This window comes from Micropterus salmoides, unplaced genomic scaffold, assembly GCF_014851395.1.
Source record: "Micropterus salmoides isolate LMB-PRFRI ecotype aquatic unplaced genomic scaffold, ASM1485139v1 Ms_hic_scaffold_13, whole genome shotgun sequence".
Lineage (NCBI taxonomy): Eukaryota > Metazoa > Chordata > Actinopteri > Centrarchiformes > Centrarchidae > Micropterus > Micropterus salmoides.
Genome location: NW_024040374.1, coordinates 8,723,180 through 8,744,152, shown reverse-complemented (window position 1 = coordinate 8,744,152; position 20,973 = coordinate 8,723,180). Strand labels below are relative to the sequence as shown.

General features: G+C 39.7%; 1 protein-coding gene across 2 annotated transcripts; it reads left to right on the top strand.

Moving 5' to 3' along the window:
- The first annotated feature begins 390 nt into the window (after positions 1–390).
- On the top strand, positions 391–19,708 carry lurap1 (leucine rich adaptor protein 1). Of its 2 annotated transcripts, XM_038715330.1 has the most exons (3): positions 391–1,077; positions 13,749–14,614; positions 15,475–19,708. In XM_038715330.1, exons 1-3 carry the CDS (start codon positions 865–867, stop codon positions 15,491–15,493), a joined length of 1,098 nt encoding a protein of 365 aa, XP_038571258.1. In that variant the 5' UTR covers positions 391–864; the 3' UTR covers positions 15,494–19,708. The 2 variants fall into 2 exon arrangements, with proteins under 2 accessions (XP_038571258.1, XP_038571257.1); XM_038715329.1 differs by having other exon boundaries at positions 13,749–19,708.
- The last annotated feature ends 1,265 nt before the right edge of the window (positions 19,709–20,973 follow it).

Sequence of the window (20,973 nt, the reverse complement as noted above, 5' to 3'; positions counted from 1 at the left end):
CTTTTTGCATTGTACACTAAGAGCTTAAATTAAGCTTCATATGCAGGATATTGCATTAGATTTATTTAGGTAGCCTTTATCTAAAAAATTGATAACTCTGTTATGATTGTCGCTGCTTGTTGTTACTTATAATTGATGCAGCATAGCGTATCAGTATCAATCTTGCTGATAATACTTGAATGTAGGACTTTTACCTGTAAAGGAGTATTTTTATATTGTTGTAGCCTAGTTGTCCTTTAGCTTTTCACTGCTCAATTGAAACAGTTATTTCTATTGGAACAGTTATTTCTATTTTGGTAGTTCCCAATACTCAAATCCAACGTGTTCCCTTGCGCGTGTTTTATTTTGGAAATCACAGCGGAAGCGATATGATGTCATGGTAGGATAATGACAGTCTGGGGTCTCCACTCGCGCTCTGCGGCTGCTGGTCGCTGTCATCATGCAGGTGGAATCTGCGCAATGTAGCTCAAGGGATCTCCAGCAAAACACACCAGCCTCCACGGGCCTACAGCGACCACACGCCCGACTCCGGACTCCTGAGACCAGACTGTGGAGGAACCAGTCAACATTAAGCCACGGGAAATTAACAGCAAATTAGAAGATTGTTTTTTCGCTTTCAGTTTAGAAATACGGGCTTCATCAATTTGACACCAGATGATTTTACAGCTGAAATAAGAATTCCTTTAAGCATTATTCTGCTGTTGTGTCGGAATGTTCTTCTCTACTGGCGCAGTCTAACTCAGCTGGAATCGCATAGGATGCCATACAATCCCATAGGGAGTGACTCTAGCAGCAATTTCCAAGAAACGAAAAGGACGTAGTATTTATCCTGCGGATCTTTTTTACTTTACACACACGTACACGATGGATGAAGGCACTGCCAGCGAGACCATCCCAGATCTGAAAGACATAGAGGTGAAAATTGGCCGGAAGACCCCAGAGGGTTTGCTCAGGTGGATGCGGGAAGATGCGTCCTCTCTCCGGGGAGACGCCAAGCTGACCACAGCGCACGACACCAGTAAGGAGACGGGGACGAAGAGTTTGGATGAAAAGATAAGGAAATTGAAGCTGGAGATGGTAAGAGTGCTTTTGCCGACTGTGTGTGTGTGTGTGCGTGTGTGTGCGCGCGTGGTAACAGAGTGTTAGACGTGTGACAGACTTGTTTTCCAGGATGTGGCATTAAACTAAGCCACAGTATTGAGATATATTGATGGCTCACTCCTGCTCCAATGGACAATGTTGATGTGTATGTTGAAACATTTATCAGCAGATCAGTTTATCATGAGTCAAGGATGGTTGAAAACTGCAGCACAGTCATAGACTATAGTTGTACAACTCATGGAAGTGTGAATTAATGAATGAAATACAATACAGTAGCCTACCAAATAACATTAAGAATAATAATTTGTATTGTAAAAAATGTTTAAAAAGCCTTTTCTTGTTAACCATGTCTACCAAATGTTATTAAAGACCAAAACGTTAGTTAATGTGCAAAACATGTGTAAAATAATCATTGAATATCTGCTGGTGATGGAACATGGTTAACTTCTATTTACCAATGAGACATCCTCAAGCCCCTCCTCCTGCTGATGTACCTGCTGTGTGCACTGAGGTAATGATATATAAGCAGATAGTATTTTTTGTACCATAAATACAGACCATAAACAAACAATCTTGATCCCTAGATTTTTTTTAAATAATTGTAACCAGTAGGCTAAGTAGGCCTATTGAGCCTACAGTTGAAAAATCACCTTGTCAATGCCCTCTGGCGCACAAATTCTGTAATGGTGACTGTTTCTAAATTTACTCAAACTTAGTTACTGTACAGCAATTTCTTGTTATTTATTGGCCAAAATATACACCAATAACGATATGTCTACAATAAGCAAATATTGGCTGATAGTATAAGCCCGGGTGATTTATCAGTCTAATTCTGACTGCAAATCTAAAAAAACGTTTTTTTTCATAAAATGTTTATAAAAGCTTCCTTTTTTGAGCAGTGGTAGAAATATTCCAAGAATTTTAAATTTCTCCTTTGGATCTGCTTCCTGTGACATTAGCCATTGAATGTACCCTTCAGGACTGCCCAATTATAAGATGTCTCTTGGCACCTATAGCAGTTTTTAGGCCTCCAGTAATCTCACTAACCAATGTTTTTTAATAATTTCTTACTTAATTTGTTTATCATATTATTACGTGTTAAGTAATGTTAATAAAGCAAATAATAAAGAAAAAGATATGTTGGTCATATAGATTATGGATTAATAATTTGATGATTTTAGGAAATCCACTTTTCCACTCTTTCTTTTGTTAAGTTAGATGAGAAGATCAATACTACTCTCATGTCTGTATGGTAAATATGAAGCTTAAACCTGCTTAGCATAAAAAATGGAAACAGAGCTGTTGATCAAATCTGTGTACCACCATCTCTAGGGCTCACTAATGAACTCCATATATCTTGTTTGTTTAATATATGCCAGAACAGAACATATGCCAGCAAAAACAGGTTGTGATTTTTGTGATTTTATGGGGCGGGGGTTCTTGGCCTGATGTAGTGACTTCCTGGAGTCTTGTCATCCCCGTGAAGTTGCCAGGCAACCAGCGGAGACAGGGTGGTATCGACCTTCTCATCTAACTCTTGGCAAGTAAACAGGCGAAATCACAGTCCAAGTAGTCTTCAGAAGCTTACAAACTGCATTTGAATGTTTTCTTTTGATTTCCTATAGAGCAGCGGTTAAGCTGTTCCATTAAACAAATATCTCGTTATTTTTTGTTTATATAGATCCTGGCCTCCTCCAAACAGTGGAGGTCTGTAGCAATATTGCACTACTCTACAGTTGTTTTTTCCCCCCTTCTGCGAACATGTATGTCATACATTCCTGTGGTTGTGACACAGAGCACACGCATCGCCACCAAACTCTCCAAACAAAGCAAACTGTCTTCTTAGAGAGTTTTTCGAAAACACATCGGTTTCATTCAAACATCCAAAACACATTATCAGTCTGGTGGTCACATGTTAGAAATAGACTCATATTTCACTCTAGCGTTGTAGCAACACAAACCCATGATGCTGGCAGCCCAGATGCACATTAGAAGTCTGGAGAGTCCTGAAGAGGAAATAGTCCTCTCCACAGTGTAATTGAACACTTCCTGAAGAAACATTGTCAGCTGTGCTTTTAGGAATGTGGGCTTATAAATACTATTTGGCCCTCTTAATACTTATCAATGTCTTGTAACTTGATGATGCTTATTTGTGTAATCTAGTTAAGTTTAGTTGGATTCACATGTGACAATGAATTAGTTTTCATGAGACCAGCATGGGAGTTTCTGACATTTCTGAAAACAAAATGTAAAACGTGTTACATTCCCCTCTGCTATTTTTATTCTTTACTTTTTGGTTGTTGGATGTTGGAAGCTTTGTTGCCAGCAAAAGCAGTAATAGGCACCAAGGCAGGCAACTTCAAGGAAAGATGTGTCAGCCTCTTCCCTTTTTCAGATTAATGGAATTTTACCTTAGGTCTTTTATGGATGAATTTGAAATTGCGCAATGATAATATAAATTATTATGCTATCAAATTGGGAATGTTATAGAAGAATCATTCCCCTGTTATAATCCCCAGACACTGATGTCAGTGCCAGTTCCCAAGTGTACAGTTGACCAAAGCACCCAGTTTGGCTTCACAAATCGTCCAGAGCCTTTCTATAAATCTTTTGAGAGCAGAGGGCCAGACTGATTTGTTAACAGTTTTAGCCATTTCTCAGGTCTGCTGCAAAGGAGGGAGGACTGTGAGAGAAGTGATAAAGAGCCACTTCCTAACTGGAGGGTAGTGAAACTGCCAGCACAGAGCCGGGATGCTCCTCTGTGTGTGTGTGTGTGTGTGTGTGTGTGTGTGTGTGTTTGCGTGTTTGTGTGTGTATGTGTGGTTGTTTCATTCATCTTTGAGAGTGGTGTGTAATGGGAATGGCAGAAGAACAGTTCTGAGCATTGCACTTTCATCAAAAATCTGCTTAGTAAGATGTGCAGCCTGCAGAGTAATTGTAAATGGAAAAGTCCACGTGTACACACACACACACACACACACACACTCATGGATGCATTATAAATCTGTCCCTTTTAGTTGCTTTTATTTCTCACAGTTTTCTAAAACTGAACACGTTATGTTGTACTGATAAGTTCCACTTCCACACACAGACACACATGCATGCTGGATGTTAAGTAGCAGGCTAATATCTGCTTTTTTTTCTCACCTTTTCTGTTTATTTGTGTTTGTGTGAGTGTGTCATAGTATTTACTCTTGTGTTTCACAGTCATCTCTGTAAGATCAAGGATGTGCGTCTGTGTGTGTGGGCCATGTTTTCACTGTGTCACCGCAAGTAATAAAATGTTGCTCTGCTTCTTGTTGACTGTCAGGAAAACATGATGTTTTTCTGAATTTTATTACGCCACAGTGTATGTTAGACTTTAGGCCTTTAACACATATAAGGCAGTTGTACAATGTCTTTCCCTTTGCATATCTAGTTTACGTAAAAGTAGTTGTCCGTGTTTTGGAGCACCTGCAATGCTATGGAGCAGTTTGATGAGCGGGGTGCCACTTTGTTTGAGCAGGTGATGTGACAAAGATTGTTGTCAATAGTTGCACACAGTGGTCGTAGAAGTTTTTAGATCATTTCATTAAGTAAAAGTATACTTAAAGGTGGGATATGCTTGCACAACTTAGCTAACATTACTTATATTACTTGCTGTGTTGTTAGTCACTTTACATCATGCTATTTGTCATGGTGTTGGATTTCTACAGAAACACATACCCCACCTTAAAGTACAAAACTATTCATCAAGCATCAAAATATATTTAAAGCACTAAAATTAAATGTACTCATTATGCGGAATGACCCATTTCAGAATCTAGGCCTAAGTATTTAGTTAAATTCTACGTGTGGTTTTATACTATTTCATTGAACAACAGTTGGTGGTAACACCAAGAAACAATGCAAAGGCAAAAGGAGGGTAAGAAGAAGCATGCTAGTTAGCAAACATGAATGTCAACAATGCAGGTTTTAAATGTAAAAAAGATTAGCGTTGTAAATGTTTTGTGAGGAAGAATTGAGGAAGAAAACATTTCTGTTGTTTGACTAATTGATTCATCAACTAATGTTTGAACTAACACCATTTCATCGTTGTTCTTGCAATAATATGTCAGAAATAGGAAGAGAGAGTGTATTTCATTAGTGAAAAGGCTTTTGGTGTGATCTTTTTAGCAGTCTGAATCTGGTTGAGGTTGTCTGCTAACATATACCCTGTATATTGTGTAGACAAATACTATTTCGATGCTAATGGTTCAGTATGGTAGAGAACATTTTACAGCACTGTGAGCTGAAGGCAGATATTATTAATGATTTTAGTGTTGTTGTTCATCTCTGTGGGTGAAGTTTTAAAGCTTAAGCATTTTGGTTTTGTCTCCAGCTGTCCAATGGAAGACACACTCTGACACATTGATCTAAACAGACTCAATGGATACAGAGATACTCCTTTAAAACCACAAAAGACTGGCACACAGCCACGCAAACAGATACACACACACACTAAAGTCCTGTTGAATACCAGCTGCTTTGCATGACAAGGACCTGCATTTCAGCTATCAAAGGGAGACATGCAGGGCGAATGCTGTGTTATTGCTGGGGGTATGTCATTCTTTTTTTGTCCATGTCTGCTAGTCTCTCTCTGTAGCTTTTCCCTGTTGCTCCCTGTCTTCCACCTCTGGGCAGATGAATGACAGTGCAAAGTCAGCTTTGAGCGCAGAGCTGATCTGTAGGGGAATTAAAATCCATTTAATCCCAGTCTTCTTTCCCTGTCTGGCTACTGGCTATCTCCTCAAATACTTTGTCTAATGAAATCATTGCCAAATGACTTGAGCTCCTTTTTTTTATCCCTTACATTTTGCTTTCAACTCTGTTTCCGATAAATTCTGTTTGTATACACTTCTAACTATGTGTTTTAATAAACATATTAACCATAATAAACATTCCCAAATCAGAACAACAATGCAGTAGAACATTTTCCAGGCGATATTTTAATCTTGTGAAACAATGTAATTTCATTTGGTCTGACAGCACAATAAAATGCATATTGCAACAAAACAAAAACAGAATTAAAGAGAGGGACAAAGATGATACGGTACAGATATATTGTACAGCATTCAGAGGTTACCGCAGACAGATGGACTGTTGGAGAGACAGGGCCAACCTTCTGCTGTCTTTGAGACTCTAGGGATGCCGTATGTCTGCAGAAGGCCTGAGTTAGATTGCGAAGGTGAAATGACAGACAGCGACACAAGGGGACATGACAGAGAGAGAGAGAGAGAGAGAGAGACACTGCAGATTTAGATGGGTGTTTATTTTGCTGGTCTATGAGAGAATGAGTGCATGTTCATGCTGTCCCTGCTGGCAGTGATTCAGCAGTATCTGTGTGACATTGGGAAGCTGTTTGCACCACATGGGCCCTGCGTCACGCTTCAGCTGTTATCAAAATGTACTGTATCATGACTGCATGTCTGTGTTTCGGTTCAGAGACTCAATTTGTCAATATGTGATATATAAAATGGAATATATAGTACACTTAACATTCCCCCAAAAGGGAGGATGACATGATCAGATTCTGCAGCACCTTTCTGCTTCATTTTAGATATTGACGATGGATAACTAACATTTCATGAACAGTAATGATGGCCAAAAGTCATGTGAATTTATTGATGTTTAAAAATAACTAGGGATGGGGATCATTAATTAGGTCCCTATTGAAACTGTAAAGATTATTTTTATTAGCGCTCGAGCACGAACCGTGCGAGGTCCCTATTGAAACTCGAGCACGAACCGTGCGAGGTCCCTATTGAAACTGTAAAGATTTTTAGGGCCCGAGCACGAACCGTGAAATTTCGTATTTTATGGGTTTCGCGTGGCAAAATGACTCGCTAGCGCCACCTAGAAAATTGGAAAACATTAGCCCCTCGTCCACGTTCAACCTACATGCATGAAATGTTCAGGGGACATGTGTCATATCAAGACGCACAAAAAAGCCTCAAGAACCCATACCCTAAACTCAACAGGAAGTTGGCCATTTTGAATTTTACGGCCATTTTTGGATGATTTACACACTTCGTACTTTAACAAACTCTTCCTAGGGATTTAGTCGGATCGACTTCAAATTTCTGATGTGCCTTCTAAAGGCATTGACGATGAAAAGTTGTGCTACTTGTGAGTTTTCGTCATTGGGCGTGTCTGTGGCGTCTATGATTCGCCATGAAAAAGGAAGTTATTATAACTTCAGTGTGCATGCTCACATCTGCACCAAACTGTACATGTAGGATGAGAGTCCCGCCCTGAACACATGTACATGCCGACATTCACCCACAGTCATAGCGCCACCTGCTGGCAACAGGAAGTGACCTTTAACAAAGCAGCCCCCGCCGCACGTTTGACCTACATGTATGAAATTTCTGTGGCACATGTATCATGTCCAAACGTACCAAAAAGCTTCTTGGAGCGATGCCCTAAGCCCAACAGGAAGTCGGCCATTTTGAATTTTATTTGACTGAGGTGATTGATTTAGTCGGATCGATTTCAAATTTCTGCTATACCTTCTAAAGGCATTGATGATGAAAAGTTGTGCTATCTGTGAGTTTTCGTCAATGGGCGTGTCCGTGGCGTGGCGTCAAAGATCAAGTCTTCACCATGACACAGGAAGTTGTTGTAACTTCAGTGTACATGCTCACATCTGAACAAAACTTTACGTGCTTGATAACTCTCCCACCCCGAAGACATCTACACGCCAATACCGATTTATATTCATAGCGCCAAGTGCTATGTAGCTTCACATAGAGGACACAGGAAGTGACATATAACACCTTCATGCAGTGCCGGAACCGCGTAGCAAATTCATAGCCGCACCGGCAGAGCTCCAGAGTATGCAATGCGGCCGGCTCAAACCCGGACGCGCTACAAGTGCGAGGGCCCGCCCAACACTGCTTGCAGCTTTAATTTTTATTGAGGAGGAGGTGCGGCTGGTTTGTCTCAGTTTTTAAGACTACAGACCAGTCTGTGCTCCAGACAGACAGCTTTCTATTTAGCTTGTTTTCAACATTTGGCTAATGCCAAGCTAGCGTTAGCTGTGCTTGTATAAAACATACAAGATGAGATACTGAGGACAGAGATGATTAAATGAACCATTTCTACATGTTTAACGTTACCTTACAGACAGGTGTATTGATAAAGTATTGTCTTTTTACTTGCGAAGGTTTTATTGTACGTACTTACAGTAAAGAGCGTAGCTGTCATCAGGTTTGATTTTCGGATTTTGAGAAACTTTTAGAACCGGGTACTTTTGGAACCGGGTCTCGATCCCCATCCCTAAAACTAAAAATTTTATGTAATGTTAGAATTTTGCAGCAGCTGTTGCCTCAGTTTGTGTGTCTCATGCAATCATTTAAGCACCATCTCTTCCTGGATGAAGCCATGATTCATAGTCCAAACATGTGATCCAAAACACTGCACCACAATTTGCTCTGCCACAAAATCCACATTTTGACAGATCAAATCTCCAAGATAGTGTCCAATATGCATAATAGTAAATTAGCAACAATCAGTTCTCACTGTGCAGTGTGAAGCTGTAGAAGGGACTTCTTATGTGTTGGGAGATCTGCACGTTCCAGGTCTCACTGGTTCCTTCTACTTAAAGAGCGGTAGAAAGAGGTCAGTCAAAATCAGGGATCAAAACACACCTTCAGTTAAATTCCCTCATGCAGAGGAGATCACTGAAGTGTTACCATCAGTCATTATCTCCTGTTGATGTTTTGGTCAGTGGTGATGTATGCTTATTGTTTTTGCTAAAATATAAAACATATATTCATTTGCTTGTATCATGATATTTATTTTAAAATCAATGAAAAATCGTCCTGGATGTCCAATCCCTGCTCTCATCCTGACTTCTGTCACATAAAAAGTTTTTGAACCTAGTTTGACCTTTTTTATTTGACTGGATCCTCCCTATAATGAGTATGTTTGACTTCATCATATAATTAAAGGCTGCAGACAATCTGGAAATCATGAAAATGGTGGAGATGAAAGAATTTCCCCCAAGAGCAGCAGCAAAACACACAATGCAAGACACAGTTGGCTTGCATGCAAATTGGATTGATTTCATTGTTGGCACAAGGATGGACATGTGGGCGTTTTTAATTAGATGCCAAAAAAAACCCATAAGAGACGTATTTATCTCTAACACACAATGTAATATCGTCTTTGTGATTTATAGATTGATAACCCACGGATTCTAAATATAAAAAGAAAGCATTGCTGTTGATGAGACCTCAAGCAAGTCTTGTATTTTAAATAATGAAATGAACTAATCTGGCATTTCTGCTTGATTTTCTTCTGTTGTTATTTTCTTGTATGTTTTTTATTTTACATTAGTTCACTGAAATGTTTCTTTCTTGGGAACTGTATGATGATGAATAATGTGCACCTTCTATATGCCAAGATATAATTTTGAGGAAAACAAATCTATATTTTGGTCTGCGACTAATGATTAGTCTGCAAATTATTTGGTCTTTAAATGTCAGAACATTTTGATTATCAAGTTGCTTGTTTTGTCTGACAAACCCAAATATATTCAGGTTTAATATCACATAAAGCATTAACAGCAGCAACTCGTCACAATTGAGACCCTAGAACCAGGGAATAAAAGGCATTTTTGCTTTAAAAATTACTTTAATGATGAATCAATATTTTCTGTTGATAATACAGCTTTTTAAATAAAATTTAGGAGTCCACATGTTATTGTGGATATAAATTGTTTTGGTTTGATTGGATACACATACATCACAAATGCTTTTTGCTCAATATAGAATATGGAGTTAAATGGAGCCTTCCCACTTAGAAATAAGTAAAAGAATAAAGTGTGACAGCATAATATTGTCAGTAAGGTCCAGCTCAGCAGCAGAGTGAGCACAGATTGGTGGAGCGCTCCGCTTCATTAGCATTATGCCACCTCAGCGCTGACAGGCATGGAGCTACTTTTACTGCCACCCTCGTTAGGCACTCAGTCTCTGCCAGCTGAAAAACCTCAAACCTCAAACCTGAACCCCACCCCAAATGTCTGACTGTGTCCTAGGACATCAGCGGGTTTACAGCCACACAAACACACACACACACACACACACACACAGAAAGCTGTGGTTGTTGATTTTTAGTTCTTCTTCTTTGTCTGGCAACTCCTCCCTGCAATCATGTAAAACGTGCTTTTATGGGTGTTTCATGTACAGTATGGATGGGATGAATAGGCAGATATATTTATCTTTTATTTTATGTCTCCCTTTCATCTATCTTTATTTCTTGGTACTTTATCTCATGTTAAAGTTTTGTCTGCCACTTGCAATTTAGCTTACAGAGTGACTTTGGCATCAGCAGTTCTGCCATACATTGAACACACAGCTCAGGCCTTCTTTTCCCTAAACATGCTTTATTGTAAAAGCCCTAACACTCTACTTAATGTCAGCTGTTCCAGGTTTCTTCTTTTCTGGCTCTTAGATTATGTGCACACATAACATATAACATATTAATTTAGTAGACACATTTGTCCAAAGCAACTTACAATAACACAACCTAATTGGAAGCACAACTCTCCCCAACATACAGCTAAAAGTGTGATCAGAGAGCTATAGTTCACGTATTTAAGGCTTTTTGTCTTTTCTAAGAAGTTATGTGGATGTAAAGACTAGCATGGGGTGTCGAGGTCAAGGGCTGAAAAGGTGGGTTTTAAGGAAGGAATTAATGTAAGTCTTCACCAGTCACATAAACAAGTTGATCAGAGTAAGTAACACTGTTTGAGCTTTTTAGTGATGTAGGCCCATATTAAAATCATAGTGGGCTGTAAGTAACATTGTATTGTAATTTATTTATTTTGCTCTAAAATGACCCCTTACACAATCTATAACAACCATTAGTTTGTGTATGAACTTGCAATGTTTGTGTATTTTGTCTTGCCCTATAACTCTGTGTATTTTGTGTAAGACAGTTTAGAATAACTGTGGTGGAATGTAATTAAATGCATGTATTGTAATGTGTTTAGACCAGTTTTAGAGCTTTGTACCTTACTTTAGTATTTCAATTTCTTGCAATGTTATACAGGGGTTGGACAATGAAACTGAGACGCCTCTCATTTTAGTGTGGGAGGTTTCATGGCTAAATTGGACCAGCCTGGTGGCCAATCTTCATTAATTGCACATTGAAGCAATAAGAGCAGACTGTGAAGGTCCAATTAGCAGGGTAAGAGCACAGTTTTGCTCAAAATATTGCAATGCACACAACATTATGGGTGACATACCAGAGTTCAAAAGAGGACAAATTGTTAGTGCATGTCTTGCTGGCGCATCTGTGACCAAGACAGCAAGTCTTTGTGATGTATCAAGAGCCACGGTATCCAGGGTAATGTCAGCATACCACCAAGAAGGACGAACCACATCCAACAGGATTAACTGTGGACGCAAGAGGAAGCTGTCTGAAAGGGATGTTCGGGTGCTAACCCGGATGGTATCCAAAAAACATAAAACCACGGCTGCCCAAATCACGGCAGAATTAAATGTGCACTTCAACTCTCCTGTTTCCACCAAAACTGTCCGTCGGGAGCTCCACAGGGTCAATATACACGGCCGGGCTGCTATAGCCAAACCTTTGGTCACTCGTGCCAATGCCAAACGTCGGTTTCAATGGTGCAAGGAGCGCAAATCTTGGGATGTGGACAATGTGAAACATGTATTGTTCTCTGATGAGTCCGCCTTTACTGTTTTCCCCACATCCGGGAGAGTTACGGTGTGGAGAAGCCCCAAAGAAGCGTACCACCCAGACTGTTGCATGCCCAGAGTGAAGCATGGGGGTGGATCAGTGATGGTTTGGGCTGCCATATCATGGCATTCCCTTGGCCCCATACTTGTGCTAGATGGGCGCGTCACTGCCAAGGACTACCGAACCATTCTGGAGGACCATGTGCATCCAATGGTTCAAACATTGTATCCTGAAGGAGGTGCCGTGTATCAGGATGACAATGCACCAATACACACAGCAAGACTGGTGAAAGATTGGTTTGATGAACATGAAAGTGAAGTTGAACATCTCCCATGGCCTGCACAGTCACCAGATCTAAATATTATTGAGCCACTTTGGGGTGAGCGAGTCAGGAAACATTTTCCTCCACCAGCATCACGTCGTGACCTGGCCACTATCCTGCAAGAAGAATGGCTTAAAATCCCTCTGACCACTGTGCAGGACTTGTATATGTCATTCCCAAGACGAATTGACGCTGTATTGGCCGCAAAAGGAGGCCCTACACCATACTAATAAATTATTGTGGTCTAAAACCAGGTGTTTCAGTTTCATTGTCCAACCCCTGTACTTCTCTACTATATGTAGGATGGAACTATTGTTTTATTTACTGCACTATGCTTATCTGACAGCTATAGTTACTGGTTACTTTACAAATAGAAAAATATGATGAGGTTTTTACCATTAAAAAAGTATTCAGATAACCTCATCATATATTTCTATAACATATATATACATACATGGAACATATATAAGTGTAATTGTGTATGAAACCTGTCTAAAAGTCTAAAAAAATAATTATGTGAGACAAAAGACACAAACATGGTATCGTAATAAAACAGTTTATAAACTATTTATTTTACAATATGACTTGAGAAAACAGAGTTGCAGTGTCCTTGAGAAAGAAAGAGACTGACATCCTAGTGGGGTCACAGTGAGCAACAGACACGTTGAAGGAACTGAGATACTGAAAGACTAAATGCTTAAGCTTCGCAAGAAAATAGCTATCTGCAGAGAGGGGTGGCAATCATCAGGCAGAGCTTTGAATGTCGGTTCCATATATCACCTCTTGGCCCTGCACCCTGCAGATCTCTGCTAATGTATTCTGGGGAGGATTTTTCCATGACTGCAGCTGTCTTTTCTCTCTTATTCATCATTTAGCTTATTCAACCTCTGACACACACATCCACATGCACACCAGTCACTGTTATTTATGATAAATCATTACTTTATTTATTATACCAGATGACATAATGAATAAACAGACATTTCAGTAGTTTGCACCATTTACAGAGCATTTAGACATCTTTTTACAGATTTATTTTCTTGATTGTATCTTCAAATTTGTCATACTTTCCACTGAATCAAACAGTTTTTCTTGCAGAGTTAGTTTTGATCATATTTCACTGTTAATACTTTTAAACAGCTTAATCTACTGGTTACAGCATGCTTCTCTAAACCTTCATTTTCCCTTTCTACCAGTTTTTCACTTTTTCTGTTTTCTTTTTATTTCTATCTGTAAGCTTTCTCCCTCAACCTTTCCCTTATATGTTTCCACATTGGTTGCAGCGTATACTCGACCTGCCAGCATCTGTTATACTTTACTTCCAATTATGGTAATCTGCAGAGGTTTAATAGTATTATAATGGTGTTTGCATTTGTCTGTGGAGCCAAAGCTGAATGCTTAAAATAATTATCTGCAGAGTCCTGGTGGTTTCCCAGGTTCACAGTTTGTCTGGTTCTCATATTTGACACTTTTTTTCCTATCATAAACTGCTAACAATCAAAACATGAACTCAGTGAAAATAATCATAAACCTCAACATGCAGCTTTATGGTCTCTTTGTAATTTCACACATCTTCTATTTTATTTCTCCGTAGGCTCACTTGCGATCGGTGGATGTGAAGATCTTGCAGCAGTTGCTGGCGGTCCATGAAGGCATTGAGGCAGTGAAATGGCTCCTAGAGGAGCGCAGCACGCTGACGAGCCGCTGCAGCAGCCTTACCAGCAGCCAGTACAGTCTGGGTGAGGGCCCCGACACTTCCTGGAGAGGCTCTTGGAGCAGCCTGCAGGACCCCAATGACAAGCTGGACAACATCTCCATCGGCAGCTATCTGGACACCCTGGCAGACGACATGGATGAGTACTGCCCCTCTAGCTCAGAGTCTGTCATCTGCCCCATCACACCGCTTGTCTCAGAGGCTGCTGCTGGGGGCCGGATAGGAGGAGGCCCTGGGGCTACAGTTACAGCAGCAGGGACAGGAGCTGGGGTAGAGTTGAGGTCTGGTATTGGGCCTGAAAGTGGGATTTGGGCTGGGGCAAATGAAAATGGAACTGGCATTGGAAATTGTACAGAGGTGAAAGGTGGACCAGGGACTGGGGTTACCAGTGCTATCACTGGGACAGGGATTGCTGGGCGTGAAACTGGGAAATCAGCTGTTCCTGTTAGCTCCCCTCAAGCCAAATCTGAGGGCTCCAAGCAAGCTGCTCCGGTCTGGACCAAGGTTGCTGAGATTGGTAAAGGAAGCCCTGTTTCTAAGAACAATACCCAGACACAAACAGTTAAGGCTAATGGTGTCCTGGAGAAAGCAACCATGCAAACAGGCAGCCCAGCCTTTCCCGGCCTCAACGAGAAACTGGGAACCAACCAGAGCCCCAAACTCAAACCTTACAAAAACGGAAAGATTGACATGGATACTTGCAAAATGAATGGCAGAATGCATCTGGAGTACGACGCGCACTGGCGGTGGGTGCAGTCACAAGAAGATGTGACGTTTTTGTAAGGAATATAATAACAGACTCTCTAAAGCTATCACTGTAGGATAGAAGAAGAGTGAACCGCTGTTGTGAAATGCACATAGTGAGGCTTTCCTTGTTGAACGACACTAGGTTTGACAAAGAATAACATTTTTGTCTTGTTGTTCCCTTCTGTGACTGCACTAACTTTCTATAAAATATTGATGTCAGTATTAAGGTGGATGCACATAACAGGATTCTGACCATATTTAGCCAAACTTAGAAAAAAATCAATTCTAAAATCCTGTGTCATAGCTTTTCTCAGGGTCTTTCTTGGCATTCCCTGACCTTTTCTCTTTTCTTTTCCTTTCTGAAGAACAGTGAGATGATCTGCCGGAGAGCTGAAACATGATTTTGAGAATTACATCAACCAATGTAAATTAGAAGAAATTAGAAGGATTCCCATAAACTACAATTTCTCTGCTTTTACTAAATAATTGAAACCCAAGGACACAACAAAAATTTCAGACTTCCCCCAACCCACCCGAAGAATATCACTCTGAAGTCTCCTTAAATACTTAAATCCTCCTGTGGGGCCCTCCACAGTCATCACCACTACTAAAACCACTGTCGTACTGCATTTAAAATAGTAGAAGACCAAAGTTTCCCCCCATCGACCCATTATGTTGGAGTCACAAATTCAATTGATTGTATAAACAAACCCTTTGACTCAATATAGCAGACAATATAACTGAACACGTAATGGTTATAGACAGTATTACTTGATAAAATATTAACTAAAAAAGTGAAACATAAGTAGTACAAAACATTTTCTAAAATCTGTGACTGTGTTTCTCCCCGAACTCGTAGCTACCAGAACAAAAAGTAGAAGATATGAAAATAGAAGACACTGAGGTTAGTAAAAGTTTCCCTCATAACATCTGTGTCTTTGTGAAGCTAATGCCTTCAATGCTTAACCAACCATCTGCAATATTGTATATTCACTGAATCACAATACAGCTTCTCTGTGCATCAGGTACTAGTTGTGAATGGTGGTAGGCAAATACTGAATATGGCTGAATTTCCTTTTCTTTTTTAACAGTAATGGTAACCGTTGCTAGTTTTCATAAACAGCTGTTGTGCCTGACTGGTGTAAACCTTAACTACATATGCCTGTACTTTCCCCCCTGAGATGACTGCACTGTTGTTAAGATAATCTGACTTTGTTGAATGATTTTATTTGTATTATTTTTGCCTTCTCTCTGCTTGCATGAACAAATGGCTAAACCAACAGTCTGTGCGCTCTCGCCATGTAAGTGTTGACTGGTAAATGTGTTATGTTAGCTGGGTGGATATTGCATGCCCTGTGCTGAAAGCTTTACTGGTTAAATCATCAGAAATGTGTGGAAGACCCAAAACAATCAGAGAAGAAAAGCAATATTTCTTGAAGCCTTTCTACTAGCTTACATAAGCAGCCTTTTCTCAGCAAATGAAATCTGATTCTTGTGTCTGTTCTTCAGGACTTTCCAAAACTACTGACAGGGAGAGGATGTGTGTGTTTGTGTGTGTGAGAGAAACAGATGCTAACTGCCTGTCTGAGCACAGTTGGCCTGTCATGTTTCGGGTAAGAATAGACGAGTCCCAAAAGTTTTCTGGTGTTTTTAGCTCATTCATCACACCGTTAATACATCTCCTACCAGTCTGCAGTTAGTCATGTTAATGCTGCAGGGGTAGTGCAAAAATGTTTGAAAAAATGTCACATTTACAACTTGAAATACGTTTTTGAAAAAATATTTCGTTGATTTCAGACAGAGATAGGCACTTTTGTAATGCACAAATGCCAACGGCCAAACAAAAAAGAAATTCAGAAATTCATCTGAACTTCCTCGCTCTCCCCTGTAAATCGGGCCAGAAACAGGTTATTCTAGATCAATTCACTTTCTGCTAGGCCTCACTGTAACAGACTTCTATGTTTATAGGCAGCTACAGTGAGATGTTAAACTCAGCATCTCTTTGAGCCACTGAAGTGTTTCCTCTCCTCTTTCTCCTGCCTTTTTTCATCCTACTTTCCACCACCACACTGGTTCAATGGAAATGTTCAGTCTGAGCCAACACACACATCATGCACACACAATGCCCCTCTCGCTGGAGACAGCACCATAAAGCCGACACCACAGAAACAGTGACTGTAGGCCAGACCTGGAGACAGGCAAGGAAAACTGTGCTCAAACTGGACCTTGAACTCTTCGACAAGTGGGAACATTTAAATAATATCTGTCCCTTTGTTTTTCTTTCCATCTAAATATCTTTGAATACAAAAAGAAGAGCATCTATCCATTGCTGGATATGAATTTCAACCATGGTATATAGCTACAGTATAGACATGAAGTCATTTGAAACCTCCTTCCCCTTTTTAACATATGTGTTGGCAGTAATGCAATATTACATGCCAAAGAGACTGTCTGCTCTGCTAGTTTGTGGTCTACTTTCCAAATTCGTTGAGCTATATAGGGGGAAAAAACATTTTTGTGCAGTGAACAAAACTGTAAAACACATTACATCAAGCTATAGTATGTCTCGCTGATGCTATACTGTAACCCAAGATGTTGTAATGTGTTTTCACTGGGAACATCCAGTAGGTCCAAAATGGAATATGAACATTGTTTTAAACCACTCATTGGCAGAGATTTAATGGGTGGCTGACAATCTAGGTTCCAGGAGAAAATTGCTTGTGGCCTCATTGTTTTTGAAAGAGGGATAATAACTGCTGTGTGCATGGATAAGAATGGAAGTCTTACTAACTGGCAAGCTTGCGGAAAATACCTTTCAAAGAAGATTTTTTAGAGGGTATGGAGGTAAACGCAACCCGGTGGGCTTGCCCCCTGAAATCCTTCTGTTCTTTCCTATTATGATGGCCAGGATTTATCAGATGCCCAGTGCAAGATGTGTTTGCCTTGGCTTCAGGTGCCAGGCACCCTCCAGCTATTCTGGGCACAAGACAAACAGCATGATTACAGAGGAGTGGATATCCACAAGGTTGCCATGACAATGAAAACGAGCAGGCTTCAGCTCCAGTGGCTACATAAAACAGTATTTACTGCAGTGCTAGTGGCAGTATAGCTGTACTGTTTGAATGGTGACAGGTGAGATGAAAGCAATGAGATAAGACGACTGGTTAATGTTAACAGAGTCAGAATAATAGCCATTAGAACAACGTTTTGACACCTTTATATATAATTTGTGATGAATCCTGATCACATTTTCATGTGTCTCGTCCTAGTAAGGCACCCTTTATAAAGGGTTGTAAGATTTAACTAATGGTTTTGTTAATGGTTTTTTTTTCTAATTTACTAATTAAAGCCATTAATAATAACTAAATGTGGGTTACCAAGTAGTGAAAAATCCCAAAGCTGCAGACAATCTGGACCAACATCAATTTATTAACTTATTAACACTTGCAGACGTGATGATTCACACAGTTTTATTAATGACAAACAAACCATGAGCTGCATTATTACAAATACAAATACAAAGGATAAACACTAAACTAAAGGGATTTTTTACAACCACGCAAGCCAAAATTTGTGTTGATCAATGCTTATAACTGAACGTAAATTATTATTTAACCATTAATAAAGCCATTACTTTATCAAAGATGCCTTTTTATATTCTGAAAAGCACCAGTAATGAGATTTAATATCCTGTGGAATAGCTATTAGATAACAATCATACAGGATGAGGGAATGTGATTTGATCTGGCTGCTGCAAAAAGCATTAGTTCAGAATTAGTTCAACCCCTCGGATGAGAGGCGAAACATCTTCAAATATTTCCAACCAGTCCAGTTGCCCTTGATTTTAACTTTCCTTGGATAGTTCAGCATTAATAGAAACCTCTTAAAAACTTTCAAAAGAGAAAAAAACTAATGAAAACTAAATTAGATTTCTCACAGTTCATTATATACTTGTGAATAAGGATCATTCTTGTCCAAAGTTAGACAAGATGTGCACATCTTCCTTGTCCAGGTACTGAGAGAAAACAAACTGTAATTGTGATATCTACCTCTCAAAGTAGTCTCAATTTGGGCTCAAAACATATTTTTTCTAATGTAATAAAATAGACATTTAAAAAGGAGTGTTGAGAGACACACAAGATAAAAAAAAATCCTTCTGTCAGCTTCAGATGAGAATTATGTTCCTAAAGATGTAGGGATTCAGCATTTTAGTGCATTTAAGTTTTTTGTTTTCATTGCAGTGCAACAATATGCCCAGTATATCACAATACATATAGTCATTGCTGCACTGATTTTACTTCCTACCTTCTGCTTCTGCATTAGCACACATCTCAGCTATATTTCTATTAGCCACCTGAAATTCTGTCAAGAGCCCTTTGCTTGCAAGTTTTGGCCATTTTTGAGAAGCTAAAAGACAGACTGGTTGTGTCTCCCTGGAGTTAGAACAGAGGGATAAACAGTGTGCTGAGCGGCATAGCACACACCATGCAGCAAAAAGGAAGCTTCTGCTGCCGGTGTCGTGCTGTTTTCTTCCTTTCTCTTATACATACACAAACACACACAAGCACAATGTATCCAGTGACTGACTTGGGTATCTATGTACCTGACAGCCTCTCAAAGAGAGCCATTAAGCATTTCATTTCCTTTCCTTGAATCTTATTTATACTTTTGTGTGTGTGTGTGTGTGTGTGTGTGTGTGTGTGTGTGTGTGTTTTATTCACACCCCAAACTCAAAGAAATGGAAGTGAATTGAAACAAACCACACTGAGTGCACACTGGGCTCTGAACAGGGTCCAACAGACACACAAAGCTTAGAGGACTGAAAGATAAAAGCCACAGAGACTGACTGTGTTTCACTGGATCAGTCAAATCAATATTTTGCTTGAGTGAGTAGAATTGTTTTTATTTCCATGGTATAAAGCATTTTTTAAAATAATTTTGTTATGGAATGTGACCAGAGAAAATTTTATTTTTTCTTTGTAAAGTGGAAATGTTCAACAAATAACTGATTATGTCCATTAATGTGGAGAATTATATTATGCATTGTGTAAATTATACAAGCTTATCCAATGATTAAAGATATTTTAAATGTTTTTGCTTGTGTTTTCATTCCTGTATCAAACAAGTAAGAAATGTTGCTCATGAACACATCCTACTCAGCAGTTTGACCTCTTGATCCTTTTGGACAAGTGTATCAAATATTTCCCCCAAGGAAAAGCATTAAGATATTCAAAACCTCCCAACCCTCTCTCTTTAATCAGCAGTGTTTTTTCTCTCCTGACCTATTAAACTACTCTGAGAGCTTTCAGTGAACCTTATGTACATTTCTAATCAATACTTCACCCTGCCCTCCCACAAAGCTTTATCAATGCAGATCCATTAGCACTCAAAGCACTCAATGGCCATGTCCCAAAACAACTTCAAAGACGACAGCATAGTATTGCTGTATAATGAAAACAGAGAAAGCATTGCTGTTCTTCTTCAGGCAGCTAACTGCATGAAAGAAGTTATATGTGTGGGGAGTTGGACAGAATGGATACCACCCCGGACCCCCCCAATACAGTGAAACTGAACATTTTCGAGTGTCCTTTTACTGTGGTCAGCCTAAGGCACAGCTGTGCAATACCCATGCTGTCTGACCAGCATCTTGATATGACACACCTGTGAGGTGGATGGATTATCTTGGCATAAGAAAATTGCTCACTAACACAGATTTTGACATATTTGTGAGCAATATTTGAGAGAAATAGGCCTTGTGTGTGCATAGAGAAAGTCTTAGATCTTTGAGTTCAGCTCATGATGAATCGGGGCAAAAACATAAGTGTTGCGTTTATAATTTTGTTCAGTGTAGATCAACACAAGCCAAACGTTAAAAGCTCTCATCATCTTGTAAACAACAAATTTCCTTTGAAGCTTTTAGGGCCATTGTCTCAGGAAGGTTTATATCTACTAATGGTAAATACTTCCTTAAAGTTTTTTTTGGATGAATTTGTTTTGTGTGTTGTCTCCAACTCTGTGTCAAGTCTGCTTCAACAGGGAGTTTCATAAGATCAGTTTGATATGTTCTGTAGGCTACATATACCAATCGGCCATGAGGCAGATGTGCGCAGCTGTAGGGTTAGTCGGTCGAGATGTATAAAGTCAGTGACTTAGGTTTAGGCACTAACATTTCTGATGGTTATGGTAAGGGTGGGGGCCTCGGGGGGCTGTCACCACCTTTAACACGAACGTAGCTAGCTAGTACTTCTGGTCTGTACGAGAAGCCCCAGAGCGTCTCATACAGACGCATCCGGGAGCGTCTCCCACCCTAAAGGTTACCTTAGCGTCAAAAAACTATGCTTTGTCACTTTTTCTGAAA

Coding starts and splice junctions, on each gene's coding strand:
- lurap1 (XM_038715329.1), top strand. CDS start 865: ATGGATGAAGGCACTGCCAGCGAGACCATCCCAGATCTGAAAGACATA. Junction 1,078..13,748: donor GGAAATTGAAGCTGGAGATG/GTAAGAGTGCTT, acceptor ATTTCTCCGTAG/GCTCACTTGCGATCGGTGGA.